This window comes from Equus asinus, chromosome 29 (assembly GCF_041296235.1).
Source record: "Equus asinus isolate D_3611 breed Donkey chromosome 29, EquAss-T2T_v2, whole genome shotgun sequence".
In the NCBI taxonomy this organism is placed as follows: Eukaryota; Metazoa; Chordata; class Mammalia; order Perissodactyla; family Equidae; genus Equus; species Equus asinus.
In genome coordinates, this window is record NC_091818.1 from 22462719 (window position 1) to 22490349 (window position 27631).

Consider the following 27631-nt stretch of genomic DNA (forward strand, 5'->3'; position numbering starts at 1 on the left):
CTTTTAGCAGTAACAAGTAATACATACCATATCTTTCTCATTAACCTTTTATTTTTAACTTAGTTTTACAACAAAGAAACAGAAAAGAAGTAGATCATTAAAAAAATACCATTGCTGTCAATTTAAAATTTTAAATGAGGTTCTTATTAAACAAAGCATTAACACTATATCTTATAATTACATCTTTACTTCTATATACAAGAACGGTGTGCAAAGTGCTTTTCAAACTATAAAATAAGACTTTGGAACAGGATACAAATGGTTATTCCCAGGAATTAGTTAACCCCGACTGCTTGTAATGAATCATAAATGCTTACATTCTTAATTTGCATTTTATTTACATCCTAAGAGAAAAGCCACCATTTCCTGATACCAGAGTGATATCTAATTTTTGAAAATAATCCCTGATCCACAGGTCTAAACTTTACTTTTATGAATAATTCAGTTACTTGCTTCATTTTTTTCCTAAATAAATAGAGGACAGTTTTTTAAAAGCAAATATTAGTAGACCCCTTTAGACAGATTTTAATCAAGATGGGATTAAAAAATAAAAAACATCACGTTACATGAAAGGAAAAAAATACAGAAAAAAGAGTCTTGGGAAAAGCCAATTGTATTCTTACACTTTGTTCTTCAGCCAAAGAAAGATCCATGCTCTATACTAGGAATAGATTACCTTCTCTCTTCTTGAAAACTCTGAACACATGATGCTAAAACCCAACATCATACATACCAAGAATGCTTAAAAATTATTTGCTACTAAGCCTTTGAATCAGAAAAATCTTTAAAGTACAAGGTACATCTAAATAAGCAGGGAGTTTTGGAAGATATACAGGAAGAATAATCCCAAACGAAGCCTTCAAGGATCTAAATTACAGTCGTCGTCTTCATCTAAACACAGGAGGTGGGGCAGAGAGACACACACTGACATTAGCTGGGGATGCCCTCTTCATACAGAAGCATATGGCCTGCTGGCTTGCAAACCCTTCCAATCCCCCTGTGAAACAGCTTCATCTCAGATATTATACACCGAAGGAGAAACTGAGGCACTAAGAGGTTAAGAGTCCAGGCTGTGTAGTTTACCAGTTGCAGAAAAGTGATTTTCATGTGTTTCCTTTTTGCCGTTTGTAAAAACAGTATAAATAAGTTTTCATTTTATATTTCAAAGCACCCTATGAAGCAGAAACAAGATATCCTCAGTTAAAGAGAAATGATTACAAAGGAATAAATGGATATGACTGAATAAAAATCTTATTAATGATCTGCAGGCTCAGAATACATTTCAAACCTACTCTAAGCCCATGTGTCATCATTTCCATCAGCAGGTTACGTCTATTCTGTGAATCACCTGTAAAAACTAAGCCTAGTACACAGGACTCTGCTTTGTAACGAAGATGCCTGAACAGTACATCTGCGCTGTGCGTGTCCAAGATCACGGACCGCCCACCAAGAGCACGTGGAGACTTTTCTTCCCGCAGTCTTCTACTCCTTGGCATGGCAATGCAGTGACTAAGATATAAAGTCCATTTAACCTCATTTGAAATTCACTCCTGGTTTGCATTCTTGCTCATATTTAATTTAGAAAATTAAAAATACCCGGTTATAAATCTGATCTCATTATTACAACAGTAGCTTGGAAAAGCTGCTTATATTTCTCTATGGGAGATAATCAGGTAAACAGGTTACCAAACAATAATTAATAATTTAATGTCCTTCGAGTTCAAGGGTAAATCTATGTATGCCATTTATAACCTAGTTGAGATTGATTATTCAAGTATTAACAATATTAGTCCTTAAAATGTTATCATTTGTGTAGTGCAAAATATATATATGTATATATGTACACAAACCAAACTACTAGACAACAGAAAGAAGTGTAATCATCACAAACTAAGATTTTCTCGTGAGCTCCACAATCCATTCCATTCCGAGGTCATCAGGCCCAGAAGTCTTCTTGAGTAAAACACCATTTCTTCAGTTCAGTTTTCTTTAAAAAGAAAGTAAAAACCAATTTCCTATGAATATAAATGCAACCTGAATATGAAACACATCCATACCAAGAATTCCCTGAAGGATAACATAACGATAATATTTAAATTCAAAATAAAACCATAAAATTACAAATGATCCTTCTCTGAACTTACTTCATGTGACTTACAGCTTGACACAAAAGATCCAATTGTGAGTGTTCACATTACCAAACAGTTTCCAATAAATAATTTAAGTGTACATTTCTCCTCTCCTAGCTTCTAGATTCTCATCCTTTTCTAGTTGGCTATTATACCATTCAGATTCTTGCAAATTATTTCACAATTTTATCAAAATGGAAACGTTGTGAAACAAAAACCTTAATAAAACTACAAAAGGCTGATAGATATACAACCAGGACTATTCATTTAATCAACAAATATTATGTTATCTGTTACTTTCCAGGCACTGGGGATTCAAACATAAACGAGGCAGGCGCTCAGCCCTCAAAAGAGCTCTCAGTGTAGTGGAGGCAGGGTGGGCCGACATACAAACCAACAACCCAGGTATGTATAATGTGTCTGTTTTAACGACAGCAGAGTGAATTAGCTATTAGAGAAGGGTGGGTTTGTCAGCCAAGACACAACAATCACATCTGATCTGAGTTCTGGCAGAGGTCTTACAGCTGTAAAATCTCCACCCTCCCCAGCACTCAAGATGCCACAATGCCTGAAACTCTCTCGTTACAGGTTCATGCCTCTCCTCTGTAGAAATGCTCTTATGCAACTCCCTCGGCAGGAGTGACATTTTACGTAATCTGATCAATTTTCACATTACAGAAGATCCGTCATGGCATGAAGAAAAGAGGCCCCTGGAGGAACAGAATTGTGGGTGGTTCTAAAGACCAAGTGCCAGCCAGGTTTAGCAGAAATGTTAGCTGGGAGGTGCTGAACAGTTAGCAACACTTACCAAGGACCCACGTGACACAGATTACTATACAAGGTCCTTGGCAGATTTACCAAAAAAGCCCACAACTTGGTTTATGAACTCCCAATCTTCTAGCTACTGTAACAGGGAAACACAGTAGACATAAATGACTATCACTATCTTCAGAACTTCAGAATGTTTTTCAGGCTCTTAATGAGATCTTTTTCTCCTTTTTTTTTTTAAATTAACTTGCAAAATGTAGGGTGTGGTGTGATAAGACGAGAAAAGTTACAAGAAACAGCAGATAAAGGACCAGGAATAAACATTCTGCCTTTCCCCTGCCTAGCCATTGAACTCTCTGCTCTGGCTGCACTGCTCAGAATTTTCCCCTCCTCAGAAGCCTGGGCCTGACATTTTGGGCCAGTGCCATCTTCCCCAGTCTCCATCTGAAGAATGTTTCTCCCAAGATCCTCCCCACCCTACCCAGTTTTTTTTTTTTTTTTTTTGAGGAAGATTAGCCCTGAGCTAACTGCTGCCAATCTTCCTCTTTTTTCTGAGGAAGACTGGCCCTGAGCTAACCTCCATGCCCATCTCCCTCTACTTTATATGTGGGACACCTACCATAGCATAGCTTCATGAGCGGTGCCAGGATCTGAATCGGCGAACCCCGGGCCGCCAAAGCGGAACGTGCGAACTTAACTGCTGTGTCACCGGGCCCGCCCCCCTACCCAGTTTTTATTGATTACTCTCTAATGAAAGCTCAGTGTTTCCAAGGAAACTATGTGACAGCAAATTTATGAATCTGGGCAGGGTGATAAAGAAAAGTGGTTTGGGACATCCTTTCCTTCAAAGTGACAGATTAAGAGTAGTCTTTTAGACTGAACGGGTCTGCTCCAGCATTGAACTCCTGGATCACTCTAATAGTAGAATTATCAGGGTAAGTAATGGGAGAGGTGGTACCACCGGAGGCTGTTCAGGCCTATTTTTGAACAGGTCTGCAGGTGTTGCTCTCCATATCACACAAAGAATGTTCTTCTTATCCACTACAGAGCAATGTGAGAAATCTCTTGTTACTTTTATATTTATACTCTTCTATACTAGAAAAAAAAAAAATCAAGCAGTGGACCTTAAGTACTACTTTTAATGTTAAAAAAAATTTTTTTTAAGCTTACCACAGATGGCCACTTATTTTACCTATATATAAGACTATCTCAGTGTGTCTGTTTCCAGATTGTATTTATTAAATAAAATAGAGGCTTTTCCAAGTCATATGGTACCTCAGTCTGCCATCCTGCCAAGAGTGGGCATTCAGTCATAAACTCAGCACATATTTACTGAAATCCTATGACATGCCAGACACTGTAGGAGGGGGTGAGGTATAGGATGGTCCCTATTGTAAGAAGGGTACACCCTCTCCAGCCCACACTTTTCCCATCCCAATAGATTTCTTTATCTTTCTCTTCATCTCTAACACAGATCTGTCTCCCCTACACCACACACTGCTTTCTAAATCTTCATTCCTGTAACTGTCAGATTAAGAACTGTTAAACACGGCCAGATTAAAAGAGGCCTAAATCCCCTCAGGGCCAAACATGGCTCTATCGCCAATCCCAGTTAATTTGTTACATATATAAATAAAAACACTGTATCTCATCAAAATGCAGTTGTGCAGTGCTAAATAATTTGCCATTTGGAAGGACTAACATACAGTGGAAAACCTGACAAAGGGTCCATAATAACAAAGTAGAAAATTAAAATAGGGAAGAGTTTCTCTATTCAGAGACACCTGGGAACAAGTGAAAGGGGCACTTAGGAGAAACGGTGTGTACTTCTACTAGTAAGGAACACTTTTTTTTTTTTAAAGATTTTTTTTTTTTCCTTTTTCTCCCCAAAGCCCCCCGGTACATAGTTGTATATTCTTCGTTGTGGGTCCTTCTAGTTGTGGTATGTGGGATGCTGCTTCAGCATGGCCTGATAAGCAGTGCCATGTCCGCGCCCAGGATTCGAACCAATGAAACACTGGGCCGATTGCAGCAGAGCGCGCGAACCTAACCACTCGGCCACAGGGCCAGCCCCAGTAGTAAGGAACACTTTTAAAAACCATTTTAGAAAACTGCAATTTTCAGTGACTGCTAAAGCAAAGTGTAGTTTGTTTTTTCAGTCTTTACTGAAGTGACAAGCTGCTTCAACCTTAAGTAGAAAATAAATTATTAACCAAAGTAAGCTTTAGCCTTTTTGCCCTAGGCCAAATTTGTCTACTCTCCAACCCCCAACTTCCTACAAGTAAACACGAGAAGAAACTTTGAAATGCACTGCAACATGTGTCAACACCTACCTTGGGTGCCACTGTTCCCTTGGCTTAAATCTAGCATTACTACGTATTAAAAAAAGGTTTGGTTGTTTTTCCCTCCTGTTATCAGGGAAACCTGAATTGAAACCACTGTACAGCACTAAACCCAACCATCATAGGAGAAAAGTAAGACGTGTGAAAGAAGAAAAGAAAGGACTTAAAGTCCGTATCTTAAAAGCTGAAACGATACACAAATGGATTAGAAAGGGGGTAAATAATGCTAAGAAAGCAATTTATGATTCTGAAATCCTACTGAAGTGTTTTCAAGTGGGAAGGTGTATTCCAAGAACATTAATGTACCAGAAAACTTATTTAGTTCACTATGAACGTAAATCAAACTGTCTTAACATAATCGGAGAACAAGGAAGACTGAAACATTCACCCAGTGTCGCCAGCATTTCAGTTTCTCTCCTGTAAAGTATTCTAATTGGAGCACTTACACTAATGTGCTTTGTATCCCTTTTATACGAGAAAAGGGGACATGTTTGGTTTTGCTTTTGTTATCAAGTGTAGTAAGTAGAAACTTGGGTTCTTTGGTACTGGAACAACATACCCATAATTATTTAAACTTCTAGATTTTTAAACATGTGTCTTACTGCACATATTTAAGAGAGTGCTCAAAGTCTTCTTATCAACTACCCTATTTCTTTTCTCCATATGTCAGAACTTAATGGGAAATGGTGACTAAATACAGAAAACATAATCATGAGGCCACCGGTGAGGTAAACAACTGTCTATCTGTCCATCCATGGAAAGTCAGTCAGTTTACATAGTGTCCAAAACAATGCTTTACGGATTTTCTTGAACCCAAGAGTTTTGGCCTCAGGCTATTCCTAACCTAGTCAATCTCAGAGCACTTTCAAGGATTCCAATCTATTATTTTCAGACTTACTCGAGTTATGTCCTGCCATCCCAAATTGAAATTCTGGCCCCCAAATTAGAATAGCCCCTATTTCTAGAGACAGTCAACCACTAGAGTGAAAATGTCCTAAACGTCCATACCTATATTTCAAAGGTATAGGGAGCACACAGGCACTGTTTACCTACCCGTTGTCCTTTACTACTAGCAAAGGGCCTAAAATAAACACTGGACTTTAAGAACACTGTTTCCTCAGAAGCCACAAAACTTAAGCCTGTAATCATTTTCTTTTTGTTGCCCAAATCAAAGGTGTACGAATCCATCAGATGCTCTCAAGTAAAAATGTTTTAAGTCTAACAAGTACCTAGAAATCCACCAGATATCATTTCCAAGGCAGTTTCAGTCTCAGGATCAGTACAGAACGTTCAGCGTGACGATCTATCTATAAAACAATCGGTCCCCTTAACTGCTGCGGAAGGCTCTGTCTGCTCAGATCACGAGTCTAAACACCACTCCAACCTGTAAAGCCAGCGTTACCTTCTCCTTCTTTGATAATAGAGATGCACCAACCACTGGGCAATGAACGGCCAGATGATAGCAAAAGCCAGTGTACCCGGAGACATCTCAAAGGGCCACCAAGATGGTCTCTGAGAAAATAAAATACGCTGGTCATCTATTACAAATTGCATGTATAAACTTAAAAACACACCTAATTCATAACTTTGAAAATATCTAACTAATAACACATCTCACTCCTGGCTAAAGGGAGGGAGAGAGTCTATATTGCAAAGCATAATTCAGTAAGTAGATTCTGAGGAGTACTTCAGACTTAAACAAACACAAAACAAATATATTTTTAACTTCAAAGTTCTAAAGGGTATATTTCATTTGGAATACTTTAAAGACCTCATATTCTAAATTTACTGTAACTTATTTGAAACCCTGGCACTTAGATTTAAGAAAAGAATTTCTTACCTGTGAAGGGGGCTGTTTCCTAGTTTGTAATGTTGAAGATTTTGCCTAGAAATATAAATGAAAGCAATTTAGCTCGACAAAATGAAAAAATACATATAGTAATTTTTCTATTTCCTATTTTTTAAAAAAGCTGAAATTAATATTAGTTTATTCTGTATTTTTCTACTAACTATACTTTGACTATACTGAAATATATATATAATATACAGTATGAAATATATATAATATACAGTATGAAATATATATAATGTACAGTATAATATACAATAATATACAGTATGGACTGACCAAATGACAAGGTTCCTAAAACTTCCAGCCAAATAAGTATCTTTGACAGTTTATATTTTAGAGTTCAAATAGTAAAAAATTATCAAAATAAAACCTCAAATTGATCTGAACCATTACTTCTTTTATATTCCTATTAAATTGCCTACTCAACTTTTCTTATTAACTCCTTATTTCCATACAAACTAACAATTTACAAACACATTTAAGAACTGCAGCCTTGATTATTAAAATTGTAACAATTATGTAAACAATATCCAAAGATCTGTTTTGGAAATTCATGGTAAGACAGAGCAGAGGAGGTATACAATAGCTATGAGAAATGAACCACGACTGCTGTAGGTTTTTGTTTTTTTATTTTACTTTTTTCCAGCTTTACTGAGGTATAACTGACAAAATTGATATATGCGAAGTGTACAACATGATCTGTATACATTGTCAAATGATGGCCATCATCAAGTTAACACATCCCTCACTTCACACAGTTACCTCTGTGTTTTGCTTTTTCTGTGGTGAGTACTGTGAGTTTTTAAATGAAAAGTATAAACTAAGCAGAAAAATTTCAAACTAATTAAGGAAACTTACATTCTTATTTGGCTCATCCCACACACAAGTTTACTTAGGCTAGTTGTTAGAAACTTATTACTCCAGTTTCTCCATTTATTATAACTTTAGAGAAATGGTGTGAAGATTAATGAGATCATTCATTCACTTATTCAACAAACATTTATTGAGCGTCTATTCCGTACTAGTCACCATTCTAGGCATTAGAGATAAAGCTGGGAGCAAATGATAAAAATTGCTGCCCTAATACAGCTTACACTCTAGTGGAGGGATTCAGATAACAAATAGGCCGATAAAATATACAGTATGTCAGGTGGTGATAAATGCAAATAAAACAGAAGGGAGATGGGACATGTTGGATGAGGGGAGACTTGGGAGTAATTTTAAATAGTGGTCAGGGAAGGCTCTGCTGACATTTGAGCAAAGATCGAAACAAAAGAAAATAGTAAGCTCTGTGGCTAAGTGGAGGAACAGCCTTCTGTACAGAGGGACTGGCAAGTGCAAAGACCAGGGTGGGAGGGATCCTGCTGCAAGATCAAGGACAGCCAGGCGGCCAGTGTGCTGAAGTAGAGTGGGAACAGCAGGAAGTGTGCATGTGAGTGGGGTGGGGGAGGGTGAGGAGGCAGGCTTTTAAATGTCCTGGTTAGGGGTAATATGATTTCAAGGACTCTGGTATGACTATACCTTACAGGGAAAACTAAATTAGTTGCCTCTGGATGTTGCATTAGTCCTTACAGACCATTAGGTGTTAAATAGTTCCAATTCCAGTATACTCAAGTTGCAAATGCTCAAAGAATCTTGAGAAGGTAATCATTTTTATGGTATTAGTTGTAATAGTACCTTGTAGGCGTAACAATATTTAACTAAGAGATTCTCCAGACTTCAAGGAATAAAGCGTAGAATTACAAAACTGGGCTCCGAGGTATCTGATGACTTACCCAAGGTCACACTCGTCAGTGTGATTTAGAACAGATCTCGAGGTGATGGAATCCCAATGTGACGACACAACTACTCTCCATTAAAGCTACAACTACTGATACATACTAAGCGTGAATCAGAACTATTCAATGGAACTACGAATGGATTTTTTTCTCAGTAATAAATGGCTTGAAAAGGCAAAGGAAGATTCCTAAAGACCCCTGCTTACAGCTAAGAAGTGACAAGCACTACCTGTAAAATAAGCGTTGTGACTTGTTGCTTTAACGATATTTATGCTTACAGATTGTGAAAAAAATTTCAATGACACTTGTTAAAGCACAATTAGGAAGACTTTATTCAAGGGAGAAGGGGCTATTATTATAGGTGTAGGGACCACTGCAGTGGGCGAGAGAGATGGGGATCAATTCCCAATAGAGCACAGGCAAGTGGGAACATACAGGAGGAGCAGGGTGGGGATCAGCAGAAGGGAAATTGCTCAGAGGAACCATCAAGGGGGAGGGAGATTCTGGCTGCACCGACCCAAGAGGATTCATGGCGGAAGACAGGCCAGGGTGATCACATACTATCTGGAGGACGTGGAGCATGAGGAGCCCCATCAGACATCAAGGGTGGGCAGTTCTGGATAAACTGACTTAGCAGGGCTCCTAAAGCTGGATTTCATAAGGAAGAAGTGAACAGATGGGCCTCAGAGAAGGTTCAGCTGAAGTCTGGTCAAGCAACAAATCTTTGTCAATATCAAGTAGCTTTTATGTAGCTTTTACATATTTAGAAATTCTATCTATCATTTTATAGCTAGGTTAAAATAAGGACTACTAAATTTTTTTGAAAATAATTTTGAAAGGAAAAATCTCACACAATAGTAACTGTTGCAAAGAAAATACAAAATATAAAGAAAATATAAGTTAGGTCCTCTGTAAGGCTGTGAACTTCCTGAGAGGAGAAACCAAGCTGTCTTACTATTGTTGTTGTCATCATCTTCATCTCATGTGACAATACTTAAGAGCTTAATAGGTTCCAGGCACTCTACCAAGCATCCTATTTCATCCTCTGAATGCCTATGAGGTAGGCATTATTAATACTTCCATTTTATAGATAAGGAAACTGAGGCACAGAGTAGTGAAGTAACCTGACCCAATATCACACAGTAAGTGGTAGAGCCAGGAGTTGAACCCAGTAGTTTGCTTCAGGGTCTGAGACACTGTGCTCTCTCTCTTTTCATTTTTGAGTCCATTGCCTAGAAAAGTATCTGGAACACGGCCATTCAACAAATATTTATTGAGTGAATGAATCTAGGGAACTATTTTACAAAAAAAATAATATATCTCAGGCAGTTTATTGAGGTGAAAAGTACATCACGTGAGAAATCAGGAAACTAGTTACAGATCTGGCTCTGCCACTCAGCTTCCTTGTCTGCTGAACTAAGGGAACTGAACTAACTTTCTTTCAGTTCTACAGTCTACTACTATTCTACCATCAATTTATTTCTTTTCTTCATCCAAACGAATTATGCAAACTTTAAGGGGAAAAGTCCTTAACATGTCAGAATCTTTAAGTTTGCTTTTATGGAAGACATGAATGAAAAAGAACACTTCTGAAAAGAAACAGCAAAAGAATTTTTAGCAGAATCTCAATACCATTGAAGACATTAAACAAATACAAAATATTCTTTTAAAAAATCACAGAACAAGAAAATAGACTACTGTAAAAATAATGCTCAATAGTACTAAATTAACAAATGAGGTTTCCTACCCATGTTAGCTCTTTTTTGCTTCCTTTAAGGTAGTTCTGTACTAACCTAGGGATAGTTTGATGGGATTCTTAGGCCTTAAATACATTTTATTTCTCAAGCTAATATAGAAAAGTAGAAATTTTTTTTTTTCCGCTAAGTAAGATTCACACTGAGCTAACATCTGTTGCCAATCTTCCTCTTCTTTTGCTTGAGGGAGATCAGCCCTGAGCTAACATCTGTGCCACTCTTCCCCTCTTTTGCATGTGGGTCACTGCCACAGCATGGCTGACGAGTGGTGTATGTCCACACCCAGGATCGGAACCTGCAAACCTAGGCTGCTGAAGTGGAGCATGCTGAACTTAACCACTACGTCATGGGGCCAGCCCCAGTAGAGTTTTCTTATTAATGAAAGATACAAATCAAATGGTTTGATGTCAACAACCTACACTTACCTCCACAAACGAGATGTCACTTATTTAAGGCACTATTCTTTTTTATCATCATAGACCCTGCTGAGAATCTGATGGAAGGCAATAAACCCTCTCTCCTCAAAAATGCAAAATCAAACAAAAATTTGCATATTATTTTAGGATGTTCATAGACTAAGAAAAGTCTACAGATTCATAATCTATGTAAGATAAAATGTAATCGAGGATCATTGAGGTACATATAATTGAGAAACCTTGTGAGAATTTGAGTAAGTCACTTATTAGGTAAAGGGTAAGATATTCACAAAGGTTGTTTAGAAAGCCTATAGTATTAGTTTCTTTACATAGATCTACATTTAATGTGTTCATCTTGCAATGGAAGCACATTTTGTTTGATTAATCCCTACAAATTCTTCTTAACATCTGTTACAATATGATGCTTCAACGTTGTGTAATGTTTGAAGCTAGGTCAGACAGCCAGGCTAGTTGCCTCTTTCTTTTCTCCAACCAATGTTACTAAAGGAGGAACTAGTCAGGGGACACCTACTAGGGGCAGAACACTAGCAGCCGTGTGAAAGTGCTGCATCTGAGTCCAGGGATTATCACAGCCCGGTCAAGACTAAGAACCAAGTCCAACTGTCCCTGCCTATGATCCATATTCCCTTCTTTTAGTAACTCCTCCATATTCAGCAGCCTAGCTTTATTCAGCACAGGACAGCAATCTGCCATAGCAGAAACAGCACTGCCCTGGGAAACCAGATGTCTGGGTTCTGCTTGAGTTTCTGCAACTGAACAGCAGTACTGCCTTTTCAAAGGTCTAACACCCTTGATTTTCACGGTCAAAACAACAGTGGAGGTCAAATTATAACTCTACCTTCCTCTCTGGCTTTGAAGTTTTGATCCTAAAACTAATTTACACTAAAGAATTAATAACAATATATTATCTCTACAACATTTTAAAAAGACGTCAAGATAGAGGACAATGCTTACTACAAAGGAATGACTCTTCAATGATGAACTCCAGGGCATTAGTTATGTCTCTTTGTTAGTTCCTCAAACTGCACTACTTACCAGCTCTTTTTCTTTTAATACCAAGCACCCTACTCCTGCCTCCAAAATGGTACAACTAACTTTACTCTAAAAATTTTCTGAAAGATCTTCCTTTATTTTTTAAAAAATCACTAAATTACATTGATTTGTGTAAATCTGATCAAGACAGAAGACAATTACATGCTGTTTCACAGGATCACTAGCGGAAGGAGGAGATAAGACAAATTCAGAAGCTTACTTGCGAAGCCGTCAGTGTTTCCAGTTTATGAAGTCTCTGAAGGACATTCTGCATGTCCTCCTGCAGTCGCATGAGCACGAGAGCGATCTGCTCATTGAGGGTGCCTCTTGACCCTCTGTCTGAACCCCAGCGCTCTCCATCACCTCCACTTCCCACTTGCCGACCCTTGGCTCCTTCGCTCAAATGTTGCATCCTATGCCCTATTTTAAGAGAGCAAAATAAGTTAGTTTTAAATAATTCTTATAAAAGCAGAAACAGCGTGCTTTATTCATTTCCCTCTGTTATTTCTTTGCTATCTAAATCGCCAAAGTGGAGTGGAAGCAATCAGGAAATACAAAAATTATTGGGATCAAAGAAGCAGATATATAAGCTATTTATATTGATATATTCTAAATTTTTTCTTGCTAAGGTTTTATAATGCACTTAATATACTAGTACAGAACTAAATGCATATAATTCACAAATAATATAGATATTTGCGGTGCATTCTCAAAAATTCTTTACCAATGAGGTAACAAGATTGAAAACATTTGAAGACTGCTTCTTTAGAGTACTAAAAGCTACACTAAATAGCTATGTTTTCCTTTTTGGTCATTTTTGGTTTCATCACATTGTAAGCCTCCTAAAATGTTTTTAAATGTGCTTTTTAATTATAAATTCCATTATAGCATAAAGATACTGAAATCTCACTACTACTAAGATTTTGTTATATCCATCCATTCTTTTTTCTATGCGTATATTTACAGAATTGGCCTTACCCCTTGTACATGATTTTGTATTCTACTTTTAAAAAATATTATATTTCTCTGTCTCATTAAATTTTATTCCAAAAACACTGAAATGGCTACATAAATTCCCTATTAAGACCATGAAGTAATAATTTACTCAATTATTCTCCACCTTCGGATAGTTAAGACAATTCCAAATAACATTGCAATGAATGTTTTTGTATATAAAGTCTTGTCCAAATTTCTGCTTATTTCTTTAGAACAGACCAATTCAAAGAGAAGAATTACTGGGTTAAAGGATAACAACTTTGTAGAGGTTCTTACTGAGTGTTGCCAAGTTATTTTTCAGAAAGGCTGAAACAGCTTTATGTTGCAGTGTATAAAAAGTACTACCATGTTACCCTACCCTTGCAGAAATGGAAGATTACAAGTTTTTACATGCTTGCTAATATAACGGGTAAGTGGTGTTTGTTTTGTTTTAAATAATAAACAGGAAATTTTATACCTCATTGCCCTTTGGCGTCCTGGAACCCTAGAGCAGTAGCATTCCCAAAGCTGAACTTGCATCAGACAGAGTTTGGGTTGTAAGAGCAATGGAATTGGAGCTGTTTGCCAAGTTAGACCCCAGAGGCTACAGTGAAGGGCTTGATGCTGTTTCCAAGATGACTTCTACTCTTGCACCAGAAGGAAGTAAACTCTGAAGTGATCCTTCACGAAGGGATCTTCATGCTAAAGAAGTACTCGCACCTCTGCTCACTTTACTATATCCTGTGTAATATTCAGCTTTCAAACCAGCCTTCACAAAGACAGGATTAAGCAGTCATGGCATGGTAATCCCACCTCCAGTCACTCCATCCAATTACCCTAGTTTTTTCCTTCGGAGCACACATCACCATTTGCAACATAGCCGAATGATTTCCTTGTTCACTGTCAGCTTCCCTTCCCTAGAACGTACGCTCCAGGGAAGGAGGGACTTTGTCTCATTCTCTACAGCATACCTGGACCCCAAACAGAGCCCGACAAACAACAGATGCTTCCTAATATTTGTACGATGCTGCGGCAGATTTACTATGAAGCTTGGGAAGCCTGACTTCAGAGTCTGCCACGTGGACAGGCTCCTGTGACTGCTGGCAGCTGCAGCACGGTGCAGGTGGGGTGAAGCCAGGTTGTAAATACGAAGGCTTTTTTATAAACCATTTTGGTAAATTGCCTCGAGAAAGGGAGCTGAATCGAAGGCTCTAGTAATATGCTGTGATCCTTCTTTTCTTAGGTGAATATTCACAATTTTGTATGTATTCAAATGGCTATTTTTTAAATAATAATATTTTTTAAATAATTTTAATACGATTGATTCTTTTTTTTTCCTGCCACATCTTCATTTGTTTTATTTTATGTAGATTTTTTTCAACCAGATATACAGATAATCCTTTAACTTTTTATGACCTCATGAAATTATATGGGGACTTTCCTTTTTTTTTTCCAGCTGTACAACGTAATGATTCAATAGTTGTATATATTGAGAAATAATCACCAAAATAAGACTAGTTAAGATCCATCACCATACAGTTACAGATTTTTATTTCTTGTGATGAGAACTTTTAAGATTCACTGTCTTAGCAACTTTCAAATATGCAAAACAGTATAAATAACTATAGTCGCCATGCTGTACATCACATGACTTATTTTATAACTGAAAGTCTGTACCTTTTGACCCCCTTTACCCATTTTGCGCCCCCTCGCCCCATACCCAACTCCACTTTTGCCTCTGGCAACCACCAATCTGTATCTATGAGCTTGTCTGTTTTTTTTTTTTTTTCAGATTCCACATATAAGTGAGATCATATGGTATTTGTCTTTCTATTAATTCTCCTTTTTGACAGTATCTATTCATTCCTTACTGTGAACAGTCATAAATTAATATATTTACTTTCCTTCCCCACTCAACTCTCTATTACTCGATCACATTACTATTCTTAACATTTACTTTTTATTGTTAAATATTCTTTTATCTCTATTACTTGACTTGTCAGCTTTAAATGATGTCTTTTGACTTAAGTAGGGAAATGTGGAAAAGACAAAGAATTCAAATTTTTACCTATAGTAGGAAAAAGAAGTAGCAGCCCAGTTGGAGCAACCAGTAAGCGACTGTTCAGGGGGGTGACAGAATATAAATTAAGCTACTTGAAAAAATTGCATAAAAGATGTAGAAATAGAAATGTTGGGGCTGGCCCTGTGGCCGAGTGGTTAAGTTCGCGCACGCTCCGCTTCAGCGGCCCAGGGGTCTGGATCCTGGGTGTGGACATGGCACTGCTCATCAGGCCATGCTGAGGGGACATCCCACATGCCACAACTAGAAGGACCCACAACTAAAATATACAACTATGTACTGGGGCGATTTGGGGAGAAAAAGCAGAAAAAGAAAAAAAAAATGTGTTCCCCCATACCTTCAGAGAACACTATTATGTCTGTGGAGTCAAAGGAGAGAACTAGACAAAAAGAAAAATGGTCAGATGTTATGGAAGGATAACTTTTAACATTCCCTTTGCAGAATGATAGTTCTAATGCTGCTTCTATCTAGAACCTTCCCATTTCACTAATTAGTTTAGACAGATAGTCAGTGAGAACAAAAAAGAAGTAATACACACCTCTCCCTCTTCTGACATTAGAGAATTCTTCATTTTCTCCACCCCGTTTCTCACGGTGTGGTGCCCCAGTGTTACTTCCGCCATCTTCTCCTCCATGCTTTACTTCACCTTTTCCTTCGACTGCTGCCACCTGCACATCCCCAACGTTGCCATTTCCAGGAGATATTTGAACAGCTTCCGGAAAACCAGAATTTTCCAAGGGATGATTGGGATCACCACCCAAGTAATACCGAAATGGTCCATTGTTTGATGTAATGCTATCTAAAGACTACAAATTGAAAACAACATTTAGTTAAAAGCCATAAACATAAATTATACACCATGTATTTTTATGATAATAGAAGAATTACTGTTTTTCTAAAGTGTTTTTCATGTTATTATAGGAAATATTCTTCTTCTAAAAAATTTTTTCAATGCATATTCTGCATCCTATATGTAGGGAAGAAATGGGATAGGAATGATTCATCCATGAGCAAAGAATTGAGAAGTTCTGGCAGTGAATTGTTCTTGTGAGTCAGTCATTCATCCAACAAACATTCAAATGTCCACTCTTTTCCTGGTTACTATGCTTACCTCTAGGGATACTATGAAGAAAGAGATAGAATCCTTGCCTGCAAGAAGCTTCAAGTCTTAGTAAGGGAGTCAAGAGAAGTAAGATTATAACATAGATAAGAGGTACAAAGATGTACAAACAGTGCTGCAGGAGCTCACAGGAGGGGTGACTAACTCACCCTGGGGTTGGATGGAGGCTTGGTCAGAACATGCTTCCTGGAAGAAATGATATGAACTAAGTCTTGAACAAATGAGTATAAGCCAAGTGAAAGTTCTGGTAATGATAACAGCATGAACCAATAGAGTAGGAGCAGGATAGAGGATGATTTGAGAACTTTGAGATTACAGAATCAACAGGACTTAAAGACTGAATGTGGGGAGTAAAGGAAAGGAAAGCCTAGATGGGTTTGTAACACTCACGAAGATAAGAAATACAGAGGATAAGGAGGTTTCAGGGAGACAGAGACAATGGTATAGTTACAGGTAAGTGAAAACTGAGGTTCCTAGGCAAGATGTCTAACAGGGCAGTTAGAACTCAGAAGAGAGATCTAGGTTGGAGACATCACCTTGAGAGTCATTAGCATGTGAGTGGTGGTTGAAACCACGGGAGTAGTAACCAGGATATATGCCTGAAGAACACCAAATTTAAGCGGTCAACAGAGGAAGAAAAACTCACAGAGGAAGCCCACAAGGGGCCTAAGAGGTCCATGTAAGAGTTTAGGAAACTCTTAAAAGAATGGTGTGATGGAAGCCAAAGGAATATTTTCAAGGAGAGAGTAGCTAATATTATTTAATGATATTCAAGTGAGATAGTAAAGCATCCATTCACGTTAGAAACAAAGGCATGTTGGCACGTATCTGAAGGGAACAAATACAATGAATGAACACAACCAAGAGAAAGCCTGGCCATGAAGGGAAGGAGAGAGACACGTTAGGGGGTATCACAAGGCTGAGGGAGCATTTTCTTTCAAAGATGGAAGGGACATGTATATGTGTACAGCTAAGAAGAAAGAACTAGAAAAGGGACAATGGGTGGCAACGGTCTAGAGGGTATGAAAGACGAATGTCTCCAAAGAGGTGGGAGGAATCTGCTACAAAGGAGAGAAAGTGGCCTTGGATGGGGGAACATGTCTTTCTCTGAGGGGGGAAGAAAGGTGGCAAGGACTGAATGGGTGCAGCTTACAGTCAGGAAGGTAAAGAAGCAAGTGGCAAGGCACAAGGTTGAAGGAGTAACAACCTAATGGCTTCTATCTTCTCAGTGAAGCAGAAAACAAAATTATTTGATGAAAGCAAGGAAAAGGTGGGATGGGACGAATGAGTATCAATGCCCTACCCACATCACCAGTCTGGTAGAACCCTAGCTTCTTATGCTTTAGGTGCTGCTCAAAGTGTGGTCTGCAGACAAGCAGCACTGGCATCAACTGGGAGCTTGTTAGAAATGCAAATTCATGGGGCCTACCGCAGACCTGCTAAATTGGCAACTCTGGCATTGAGGCCCAAGAATCTGCTATAACAAGCTCCCAATTAAAGTTTGAGAAGTGCTGCTTAAGAGATAAGAAGAATGTGTAAGACAAAGGGGGAAAAAAAGCTAAAATGTTTCTTTCTCTTATTCTCTTATCTTAGAAATCTAACACACCTGACAAAATTCCAAGTGCACCAGTACGCTTTGGTAAACGGGCATCAGATATATATGTGTATATATAAACAACCTCCAAGTCTCTATTTCAGTTTCAGAACGGTACTTCCAAACCATTATCTATTCCACTAAATGATTATTCTAGAACATGGTTTGTTTTTAGCTTCTGCAAAGCAGTAATAGCTAATAATTCAATCTTTCAAAATTTCAACTTTTTAGAAAGGGATCTATAAGCTACTCAACTTTATTTAAAGTGGACTTAAAACAAAAAGTGTGAAATAAAGAAAACTGACTTTCTTTTCAACAATAATTGTTTAAGTGAGATGAGGCCCTTGAAAGCAGGAGCTCCTCCATGAACTCAGAGATTTAGCAAAACCAATGGGACGCAGTGCTTTCAGACCATAAACCCTAAGGAAAGGACAGAAACCAAGAAAGTATTGTATACAGCAAGGTAAAACCATTACTGTATTCAAAAAGCATTACTGAAATCCTGAAAATAAAATTCCAATACTTACACTTTAAAAAAAAATGATTTGTTACAGATCATCTGTCATGGATAAAGAAGTTGAAAGTAATATTATTTAAGACTGAGCTTAGATTAACAATAGGTCAGGTAACAATAAAACAAGATTTTAATTATACTAGCAGACTGGCTAATACCTCAATGGATAAGATCCAGAGATGAAGCTTGGGGACAAAGTACATAGTGGCTATTTAGAACAGGTAATAAAAGAAGTCATAAGGCAGGAGACGGTGCAATTGTACGGAGAACATAATTAAATTCAACATTCTCATGGAAGAAGAAAAAAGAAAAGAAAACTATTACACAGGCAACATTAGTTAGAACATAAAATACAAGTAAAAAGAAATATTCCAGACAACTATAATGCTCATTTTAAAATGTATTATGGACAATTTCAAACCTACTAGAGTAGAACATCAATCCCCCAGCCTCAGCAATCACCACTGCAGGGCCACTCCTGTTTCATCCATTACTCCCACGCCCATCCCCAGTGAATTACTCTGAAGCAAATCCTAGACATCATATTATCAGGCTAAACACTTCACTGCAACAAGATAAATAAATCAAAGATTAAAAAAATATTGCTTACTCCGTGTGTGTATGTGTATGGGGGTGTGGTGCTATGCTTAACTGATACCTTCAAGAGGCTATTATAAATTTTTAAAAATACTTTTATAAGTGAAAATTAAGAAGAAAAGGAAAATGTTCAAATCACAATAGACAAACAATAAATGTGACATCAGCTGTCCACAAAAAGAACTTGAAAAGCACCTTGATTCTCAAGGAATTCAAAATTGATAGTAGAGATTAAATACATTTTTAAAAGAACCCACCTAGGAAATTTGTGGATGACAATCTATAATTAACCTAGATTTGGTGAGCGTGGTGATGAGGTGAGGCTGTATCATATTTAAGGATTCCTTCAGGAAGGGACATCTGAATCAGGGTTTAAAGGATGTGCAGAAGTTCACTCGGTGAAAGGGGAGGAGGTGCATTCCAGCAAAATGAATGCAAAGATGCTGATGCTGGAGGAGAAAAGGGGAAGGGACGTGACATATTAGAGGAACAGAGAAGGCAACCAGGGTGGGTGCCGAGCAAAGCCCAAACAGGAGGGTGGTGTTAGAGACCGAGAAGGAAAGCAGGAGTCAGATCAGGCAGGGCCCCAGGAGGCATTTTAGTCCATGAACTGATTTAGAGAGAAAATAGGAGCAAACCTAGAATTTAGTAGCCAGATATTTACTAAGATCAGTCCTCATCTGGTCTTTTTTTCACTAACCTTCCTTAAACAATCTTTTTAAGAGAAAATAAAAGGGCATCTGGATTTTTATCACTTTTCATTTTTCACTAATTCCAGCTCATTCTCAGTTTGACCTCCTTACCATTGAAGACCATCTCTGCTACTCATTTGTGTTTGACCTTAGTTAAAAAGTATTTTGTGCATGTGTTTTTAAAATTTGAGAAAGCCAAGAGGTAAGTTTAATTGCATTATGAAATGGAAAAAAAAGGGAAAACACAAAGAGAAACAGTTAAAATCATTACTTTAGGGAGGCGAAAGATAAATGGTTTTCTATAAGACTCACTTGACCTGTGTTAGAACAGGAGTGGGGAGAGAGCGGGGGAGGATGCAAAAACACGAACATAAATACAGCTGTCAAAACCACCGTAGTCATTATCAGAAAGAGGTGTCACAGAGAACAAAAATATTCATATATTTTTAATAATTTTTTTCAAATGTTAGCTTCCAATACTAAGTCTTAATTAACTGAAATTTGAAAAGTATTTCCACTCAAAATTTCAGTTCAACACATTACAGTCAATGTGAAGAACTGATTTGTTTGAAAACTATTCAATTTTCTTGAATGTGAATCAATGTTTCAAACATAGGAACTAGTGTAAGTTTATCCTAAGCCTCTCCATCCCACCTCTCTCAGAATATTTACAAATATATTATAAATTATAATGTTTAAATATTATTATTTTGAATATACAAGAATTGTATATACTTTTAAGTTCACAATAAATAATTTAAAATATAAATGTTTAAACATTTTAGAGGTATGTTTTCAAAGTGATGAAGAGCACGTACATCTCCTATAAACAGAAATTATATACTCAATTCTGATATACCACTTTGAAAACTTACCAATCAAAAAATATCATTTTTACCTCTTCTTGTCCAAATTGCTCCATCGAATCACAGTAAACCTCACTGTCTGAATCACTCGTCAAATGCTGAATCCCTGAAACATCTTCAATGTGCTCATCGTTTATATCTAAACATGAAGAAACATCCAGGTAGAGTAATTATTCTCTAATTGAAGAAAAATGCATTTATTCCATTTTCAAAATGTATCAGCTCTATATTATTTTCATACTAGGAGACAAATTTGATTTACTGAGCCACACTTTTTTCTTTTAACTTACTGAAACTTCAAATTTAACTGATAATTTTTACTGGAAAAGATTAAAAAGTATCTCATCAAGGATTTATACAAACACACTGTCCAGATCAAACCTTAACAGAACTTAATAACCTTATAAGAGAAAACTAATTATCAGCTACGAGGACTCAATTTGGATGCAATGATGCAAGTGTGTTGCTACATTAAGAAATGGTATTTCTTGGTTTCTCGACTGAATTGCATCAGTGTTAATAATTCACCAAATACACACCATAGGCTTACCCCTAAAGCCCTAGGATATGAAAAGACTATAACTTATCTTTCCGATTGGAGAACAAAGTATTATATAATCAGAGGTTTCACTTAAAAGTCAGGAATAAAAGTAAAATTTTCAAAATTTTATTTTAAAATGCCATGCAAAAACACAATAAAAAAAGACTTAAAAGTATAAAAGCCCTGGCCCTAATTCACTGTCTTTCAAAGATATAAAGAATTATAATATTAAAAAGCCCTAAGATATTACTGAATAAGAGGTTTCTTAAATTCTAAATTGCTCCTAAATATTCTAAAATTATTACAAGAATATTTTATTCCTCGGAAAGAGACTGGAGAAATCACTATCATGGGACCATACCTTGATGAACGCAGACAGTGGTTTCCCCCGTTGGCTCCAAGTTTGGATCTACAGGTTGCACTTCTTCAGCGCTTCTGCCGTTCAGGGAAGAAGGGGCATGAATATCATTCTGTACGTCCTGAACAAGGTTGTCTTTCTCATAGCCGTTAGTGACGACAATTTCCAAATTCTTATGGTCTGAGGATTTCTTCATCATTTTCTTATCTTTTAGGTGAAAATGGAGAGATTCATAAAAGTTCACAGTAGGTCAACTTCTGTATACTGTGTTCTAACACCAAGTAGTCATTTCCCCAACCCACCATAATCCCTTTGAAGGGTTTCCTACTTGGATCAGAGAGATGGGGTGCTCCCTGAAAAGGGGTTTATTACACGCTGAGAGCTCACCCAAACTGTGTTGGTTTCAAAACTGCTGCAGTTCCCTGTGAATTTTCTAGAACCCCTTCTAAGAGATAATCTCTCAAGGTCTTCACACTCCCTCAGCATAGGCAAATTGTTCTATGTACCCAGCAGTACAAAGGGGTCCAAATAGCCAAAAAAAGATCTTTCAAAGAAGGTTCTATTCACCATACCTTACTGGAAAGTGAAGGTAAAGTTAAGCTGTGTGGTTTGTTTTAGTGTCTTTCTTCCTCCCCTTTCTAAGACAGTCTTCCCAAGAATTACTGGTATTCTTACTAACAAGGCCCTCTAATGCAGTACCCCATGATTCCAATGTTCCCTCTTTATCAAAACTTCTGCCTATATCCTATTCTCTGGATTCCATTTTATTCTTGACAAGATATGGAAAGTTTAACTTGTCTCCTCTCCTTGGTAACACATGCATATTCATATAGGAAATAATACCTTAAATGAATATATTTCTAATGCAGCATTTCAGGTATGACATTGGGAGGATGGCCTATTCTCGCTGGCCATCAACAGACATCTGTTCCATCTGAGCATAAGGCTGGCTAACCCTACACTCTGCAGCAGAGCTTCTGGTCCACAGCAAACCTGCTTGTAGGGTCAACAGCCCATTTCCCACCATACGCATAACACACGTCAAATCAGCCCAAACTTCTCCACGTCCTTTTATCTTATCTAATGTAAAATTATTAGCCCATCGTTCAAAGATTACCATTATCACTTTGTTCTGCTCCTTTTACTTCTTCTTGGGCCTCTTCTTCCTCAGACTCAGCTCCACTATCACTGCTTTCAGCTTTACCATTAATAGTTTTGGCATTTGGAGTAGAAGTTAGAACATTACCAAGATCTAAAATACAAAAATGACCACTTAATCTCTAATGCTGTAACATGACACTGCTGCAATTTACAAATAATACTGTAACTTACAAATAACTAAAAAAATGATTTTGAAGTAAAAAGTTAGAATTTTGATATGTAATTAATAGTATTCTTTTGACTATAAATATACACACATTACATAAATAGACAAATTCCTTCAATTATCAGTTTACAACAAAAATGATAAAGCTGTCTTAAATCATTCCTGAACAAGGCAGAGGATAAATTATTTTTAAGTTAACATCAATCAAAATGGTAAAGTTAGAGATGAATGATCTTCTTTATAGATGGTACATGAAGAGACAGTCAGTACATGCTAGCATGCTGAAAACATAAATATAATATTATTGGGCCTAACAACAATATTATCAATATTATAGTTGGACTACATCTAAAAAATTTTTTATCCTTTTATTACCTCTAGGGTTTCAGGTGCACAACTTACATTATTATGTCTTTATACTTAAACTCTTTTTTTAAAGCATCAATAAATGTGATCAATCACTTAAAAAGGCAAATTGTCGGGGCTGGCCCCGTGGCCGAGTGGTTAAGTTCGCGCGCTCCGCTGCAGGCGGCCCAGTGTTTCGTTGGTTCGAATCCTGGGCGTGAACGTGGCACTGCTCGTCGGACCACGCTGAGGCGGCGTCCCACATGCCACAACTAGAAGAACCCACAACGAAGAATACACAACTATGTACCGGGGGGCTTTGGGGAGAAAAAGAAAAAAATAAAATCTTAAAAAAAAAAAAAAAAAAGGCAAATTGTCCTACTGCCCTAAGTCATATCTTAGAGTAAATAGAACAGGGTTTCTCAAACGTAAATGTGCACAGGAATCACTTGAGAGCTAGTTACCACGCAGACTCTGAATCAGTAAGTCTGGGGTGACCTAAGGTTCTGCATTTCCATAAAGCTCCCCTATGATGCCAATGCGGCTGGTTACTGTACCACATCTTGAGATACAGGGTATTACATTTCCACCAATTCTTTAAGACAAAAAAGCCTCCCAAGTGGCTACTGGCCAAAACAGTGGTCTTCCTCCATAAACTTTTGGGCTTTATTTTCACTTATACAAAATGCATTTTGGATGCTTCCCTGCATCCCAAATAATATATTAAATTTCAAAATCTCCGCACACCTTAAACAGTCAAGCCTATGTTCTTATTTAAGTCTACCGAAGCAACAGAACAAATGAGTAAAAATTCAGCTCTATCATAGGCATTGTGTTCTATTCTCTCTTAGAGAATCATGGTAGCAGCATAGTTTTGAATCTCCCTTACTCTCCCAGACAACCAGAAAAAGCAAGAACAACAACAATTAACAAAAAGACAAAAACACCCACCACCCACGGACATCTTCAACAAAACTAAGTACAGGGAAACCCCAAAACCCCTATCAGATGGATGGTTGTAGCAAAACTAATTGACAGCAGCAAAAGCAGCATCATAGCAGTTCTGTGATGAGAGTTACAGAAAGCACAGAGAATTACTAATGAGCTCTACTCAATATCTAAAAATCAATGAATGTAATACATCCTATTAACAGACGAAAGACAAAAGCCACGTGATTATCACAATAGATGCAGAAAAAGTACTTAACAAAACCCAACATTCTCGGGGCCAGCCCCATGGCCAAAAGGTTAAGGTCATGTGCTGGGCTGCCATGGCCCAGGGTTTCCCCAGTTCGGATCCTGGGCACGGACCTAGCACCACTCATCAAGCCATGCTGAGGCGGCATCCCACATGCCACCACTAGAAGGACCCACAACTAAAATATACAACTATGGACTGGGAGGCTTGGAGGAGAAGGAAAAATAAAAAATAATTAATATCTTTTTTAAAAAAACCAACATTCTTTCATGATAATAATGCTGAAGAAATTAAGAATACAAAAGAATTTCCTCAAACTGATAAAGGGCATCTAAGAAAACTCACAACAAGCATCATTCTTTATGTAAAAAGACTGAATGCTGTGCTCCTAAAATAAGGAACAAGATAAAGATGTCTGTTTTTGCCATCTCTATTAAATACTGTACTAGAAGTTCCAGCCAGGGCAGTTACGCAAGAAAAACAAATAAAATGCATCCAGAGTGGAAATAAAGAAATAAAATGATCTCTGTTTGCAGATGACATGCTCTTACATGTAGAAAATCCTAAGGAATCTACAAAAAACCTTCAGAACTAATAAACAGAGTAGTGAGGCTGCAGGATACAAGATAATTATACAAAAATCAATTGTATTTCTATAAGCTAATGATAAACAACTTAAAAATGAAATTAGAAAACAATTCAATTTACATAGCCCCCAAAAGAATGAAATACTTAAGAATACATTTGACAAAAGAAGGTGGAGGAATTACACACTGCAAAAGACAAAATACTGTCGAAAGAAATTAAAGATCTAAATAAACGGATTGGAAGACAATATTGTTGAGATGACAATATTCCCCAAAATGATCTATGATTCTTCGCAATCCCTATCAAAATCTCAATTGGCTTTTTTGGCAAAAATTGACAAGCTGATTTCTAAAATGTATATGGAAATGTGAGGGATCCAGAATAGTCAAAACAATCTTGAAAAAGAACAAAGTTGGATAGCTCATACTTCCTGATTTCGAAACTTACTATGTATGTATATGATGAAAAAGCCCATGCGACACAGATACATCTGTTCTACTGGACCTAAATGGCTACTTTTAACAAGATTCTTTGTTAAAACAAAAAAAAGTCAAGATTGCAAACTGTCTTGCAATCTGGCAATATCTTATAAAATTGCAAACACCCATCAAATACCCATATCCTTTGATCCAGCAATTACACTTCTAACATTATTTCTTACAGATAGACTTCCACATACATAAAATGACATTTGTACATGGTTACTTTCAGCAGCATTTTTTAAAGATCAGAAGAGGAAGCAATCTAAATGTCCGTTAGAATGGTACACATTAAATAAATTACGGTGGCGGTCCACGTTCCTTACCACCCTTAGATCCAGATATGATTCGAAATCTAGACTTTTCTAATTTTGCAAAGGTCATACACCATATATACTGTATATTACACAACACCTTCAACAGAGTCTAGGCAGCTTTCACGAAAAATAATTAAGATTTTTGCATATACTAAATATACTGTATATTATGTAACACCTTCGACAGGGTCTAGGCTGCTCTTACTAAAAAAAGATTAAGATTTTCGCAGTAAGGGGCTGGCCCCGTGGCCGAGTGGTTAAGTTCGCGCGCTCCCCTGCAGGCGGCCCAGTGTTTCGTTGGTTCGAATCCTGGGCGCGGACATGGCACTGCTCATCAGACCACGCTGAGGCAGCGTCCCACATGCCACAACTAGAAGAACCCACAACGAAGAATACACAACTATGTACCGGGGGGCGTTGGGGAGAAAAATGAAAAAGTAAAAAAAATCTTTAAAAATATAAAAAAAAAAAAAAAAAGATTTTCGCAGTAAAACATATGAATAGTCTCACTAAATAGGATAAATAAAGACTTAAAATAGGCTCATGTCATTTTAGGTCAGGGTTTGCTCCTCCATTAGTTCATGTCAGCATAGGTTTTGCTGCCAAATGAACAACAAAAAAACCTTTATCAAACTTTTTGAATTATTAAATTATAGCTAACGGATTGTGGACCTCAGCCTTCATTATTACTATTATTATTATTATTATCTCTTCTTTGTTTTTATAATTAGTTGTTTAAACATCTCTGCCTCTGGCCAGCATACTGGACACTATTAGCAGGTCCAGATTTACTCCCTTCTGCATCCTAACAACATGCTTTACACAGAGAAAATGCTTACTATTTTTTCTGAATTGAATAAGCATAGATAAGGAAGATTGTCTGTTAATATTTGACTCCTCTAGGCAAATCAGATATAGAGGGTGTGGTACAAGGTTATGCCCAGGAAGCAGTCACGATGAGTTACTACAGTCCACACAGGCTCTAGGCCTTATGACTGGATGAGATGATGACTGTTCTGAAACACTGTAATTTCCATCAATTAGTAAAAGATGCCTTGTAAATAGGGATGCCAGGAAAAAAACGGATACCATATATAGGATTTTCATCTAAAATGACTCTAATGGGCTCAGTCCATTCTGCTTTCTAAAAAACTTTAAAGAGCAAATGTTTACAGTCAACACCAGTATATCTGCATACTATTCAACTCCTGCTAGTAAGTAAAACCTAAGCCTTTCAATTCTTCACTGAGAATTTTAGCTTGCTACGCTTTAGTTAAACCATACTGTAAACATATCTACTTTAAAGTTAGCTAGAAATCATTTCAGCGACGGTATTGCTAATATAATTCATAAAGCAAAATAGAAAATATGATCGTCAAAATAAAACTATGAATTGTGTTACAATTTTGTATATACTAAGTGAACCACCTGTCATCTTTTAATAACTTAAGAGTTAAAACTCAAGGGTTTATGGAGCTGGCCCCAGGGTATAGTGGTTAAGTCCAACACGCTCTGCATCTGTGGCCCAGGTTTGCAGGTTCGGATCTTGGGCATGGACCTATACCACTTGTCAAGCCATGCTGTGGCAGCGACCCACATACAAAACAGAGGAAGACTGGCACAGATGTTAGCTCAGGGCTAATCTTCCTCATGCAAAAAAAAAAAAACTTAAAGGTTTATAGTATTTTCAAACTTTATGTAATGTGTTTGCTTGGAATGAAAACTCTTGAGCAAGAAGCTTATAAATTACATAAATTTGTGCAGAATTCTTTGGCATGTAAATTTTAAAGAAAATTTTTACATGGATTTCATTATTCCTACCTTCTAAGTATTTAGAGATTTTCTCCAGTCGGACTGGCATGTGAAAGTAAAAAAACAATTAGACATATAAATATTAATGCATGCATAATGTGTCAGTTACGGAATTAAAAACTAGGTAAAACAGTCC

The 27631-nt window shown here is 37.2% G+C and overlaps 2 protein-coding genes across 9 annotated transcripts in view; one reads left to right on the plus strand and one right to left on the minus strand.

Annotated features, from left to right (window-relative positions):
* Window positions 1-2628, plus strand: part of MASTL (microtubule associated serine/threonine kinase like) — a 42706-nt gene extending 40078 nt beyond the window's left edge. Inside the window, exon 13 of the mRNA XM_070501063.1 lies at window positions 2434-2628. Within this exon, the coding sequence (XP_070357164.1) occupies window positions 2434-2495 (62 nt within the window). The 3' untranslated portion in view covers window positions 2496-2628. The remainder of the gene's footprint in view (window positions 1-2433) is intronic.
* ACBD5 (acyl-CoA binding domain containing 5) overlaps window positions 32-27631 on the minus strand; it is a 40618-nt gene continuing 13018 nt past the window's right edge. For 4 of the 8 annotated variants that reach the window (XM_070501064.1, XM_070501066.1, XM_070501068.1 and 1 more), the window contains exons 6-14: window positions 27505-27537; window positions 22547-22681; window positions 21433-21636; window positions 20563-20669; window positions 15686-15953; window positions 12313-12512; window positions 7080-7124; window positions 6642-6751; window positions 32-1987 (exon numbers count right to left, since the gene is read on the minus strand). In XM_070501064.1, the coding sequence (XP_070357165.1) occupies window positions 1975-1987; window positions 6642-6751; window positions 7080-7124; window positions 12313-12512; window positions 15686-15953; window positions 20563-20669; window positions 21433-21636; window positions 22547-22681; window positions 27505-27537 (1115 nt within the window). In that variant the 3' untranslated portion in view covers window positions 32-1974. The remainder of the gene's footprint in view (window positions 1988-6641; window positions 6752-7079; window positions 7125-12312; window positions 12513-15685; window positions 15954-20562; window positions 20670-21432; window positions 21637-22546; window positions 22682-27504; window positions 27538-27631) is intronic. The other 4 variants (XM_014868243.3, XM_014868246.3, XM_014868242.3 and 1 more) reach the window with 1 other exon arrangement.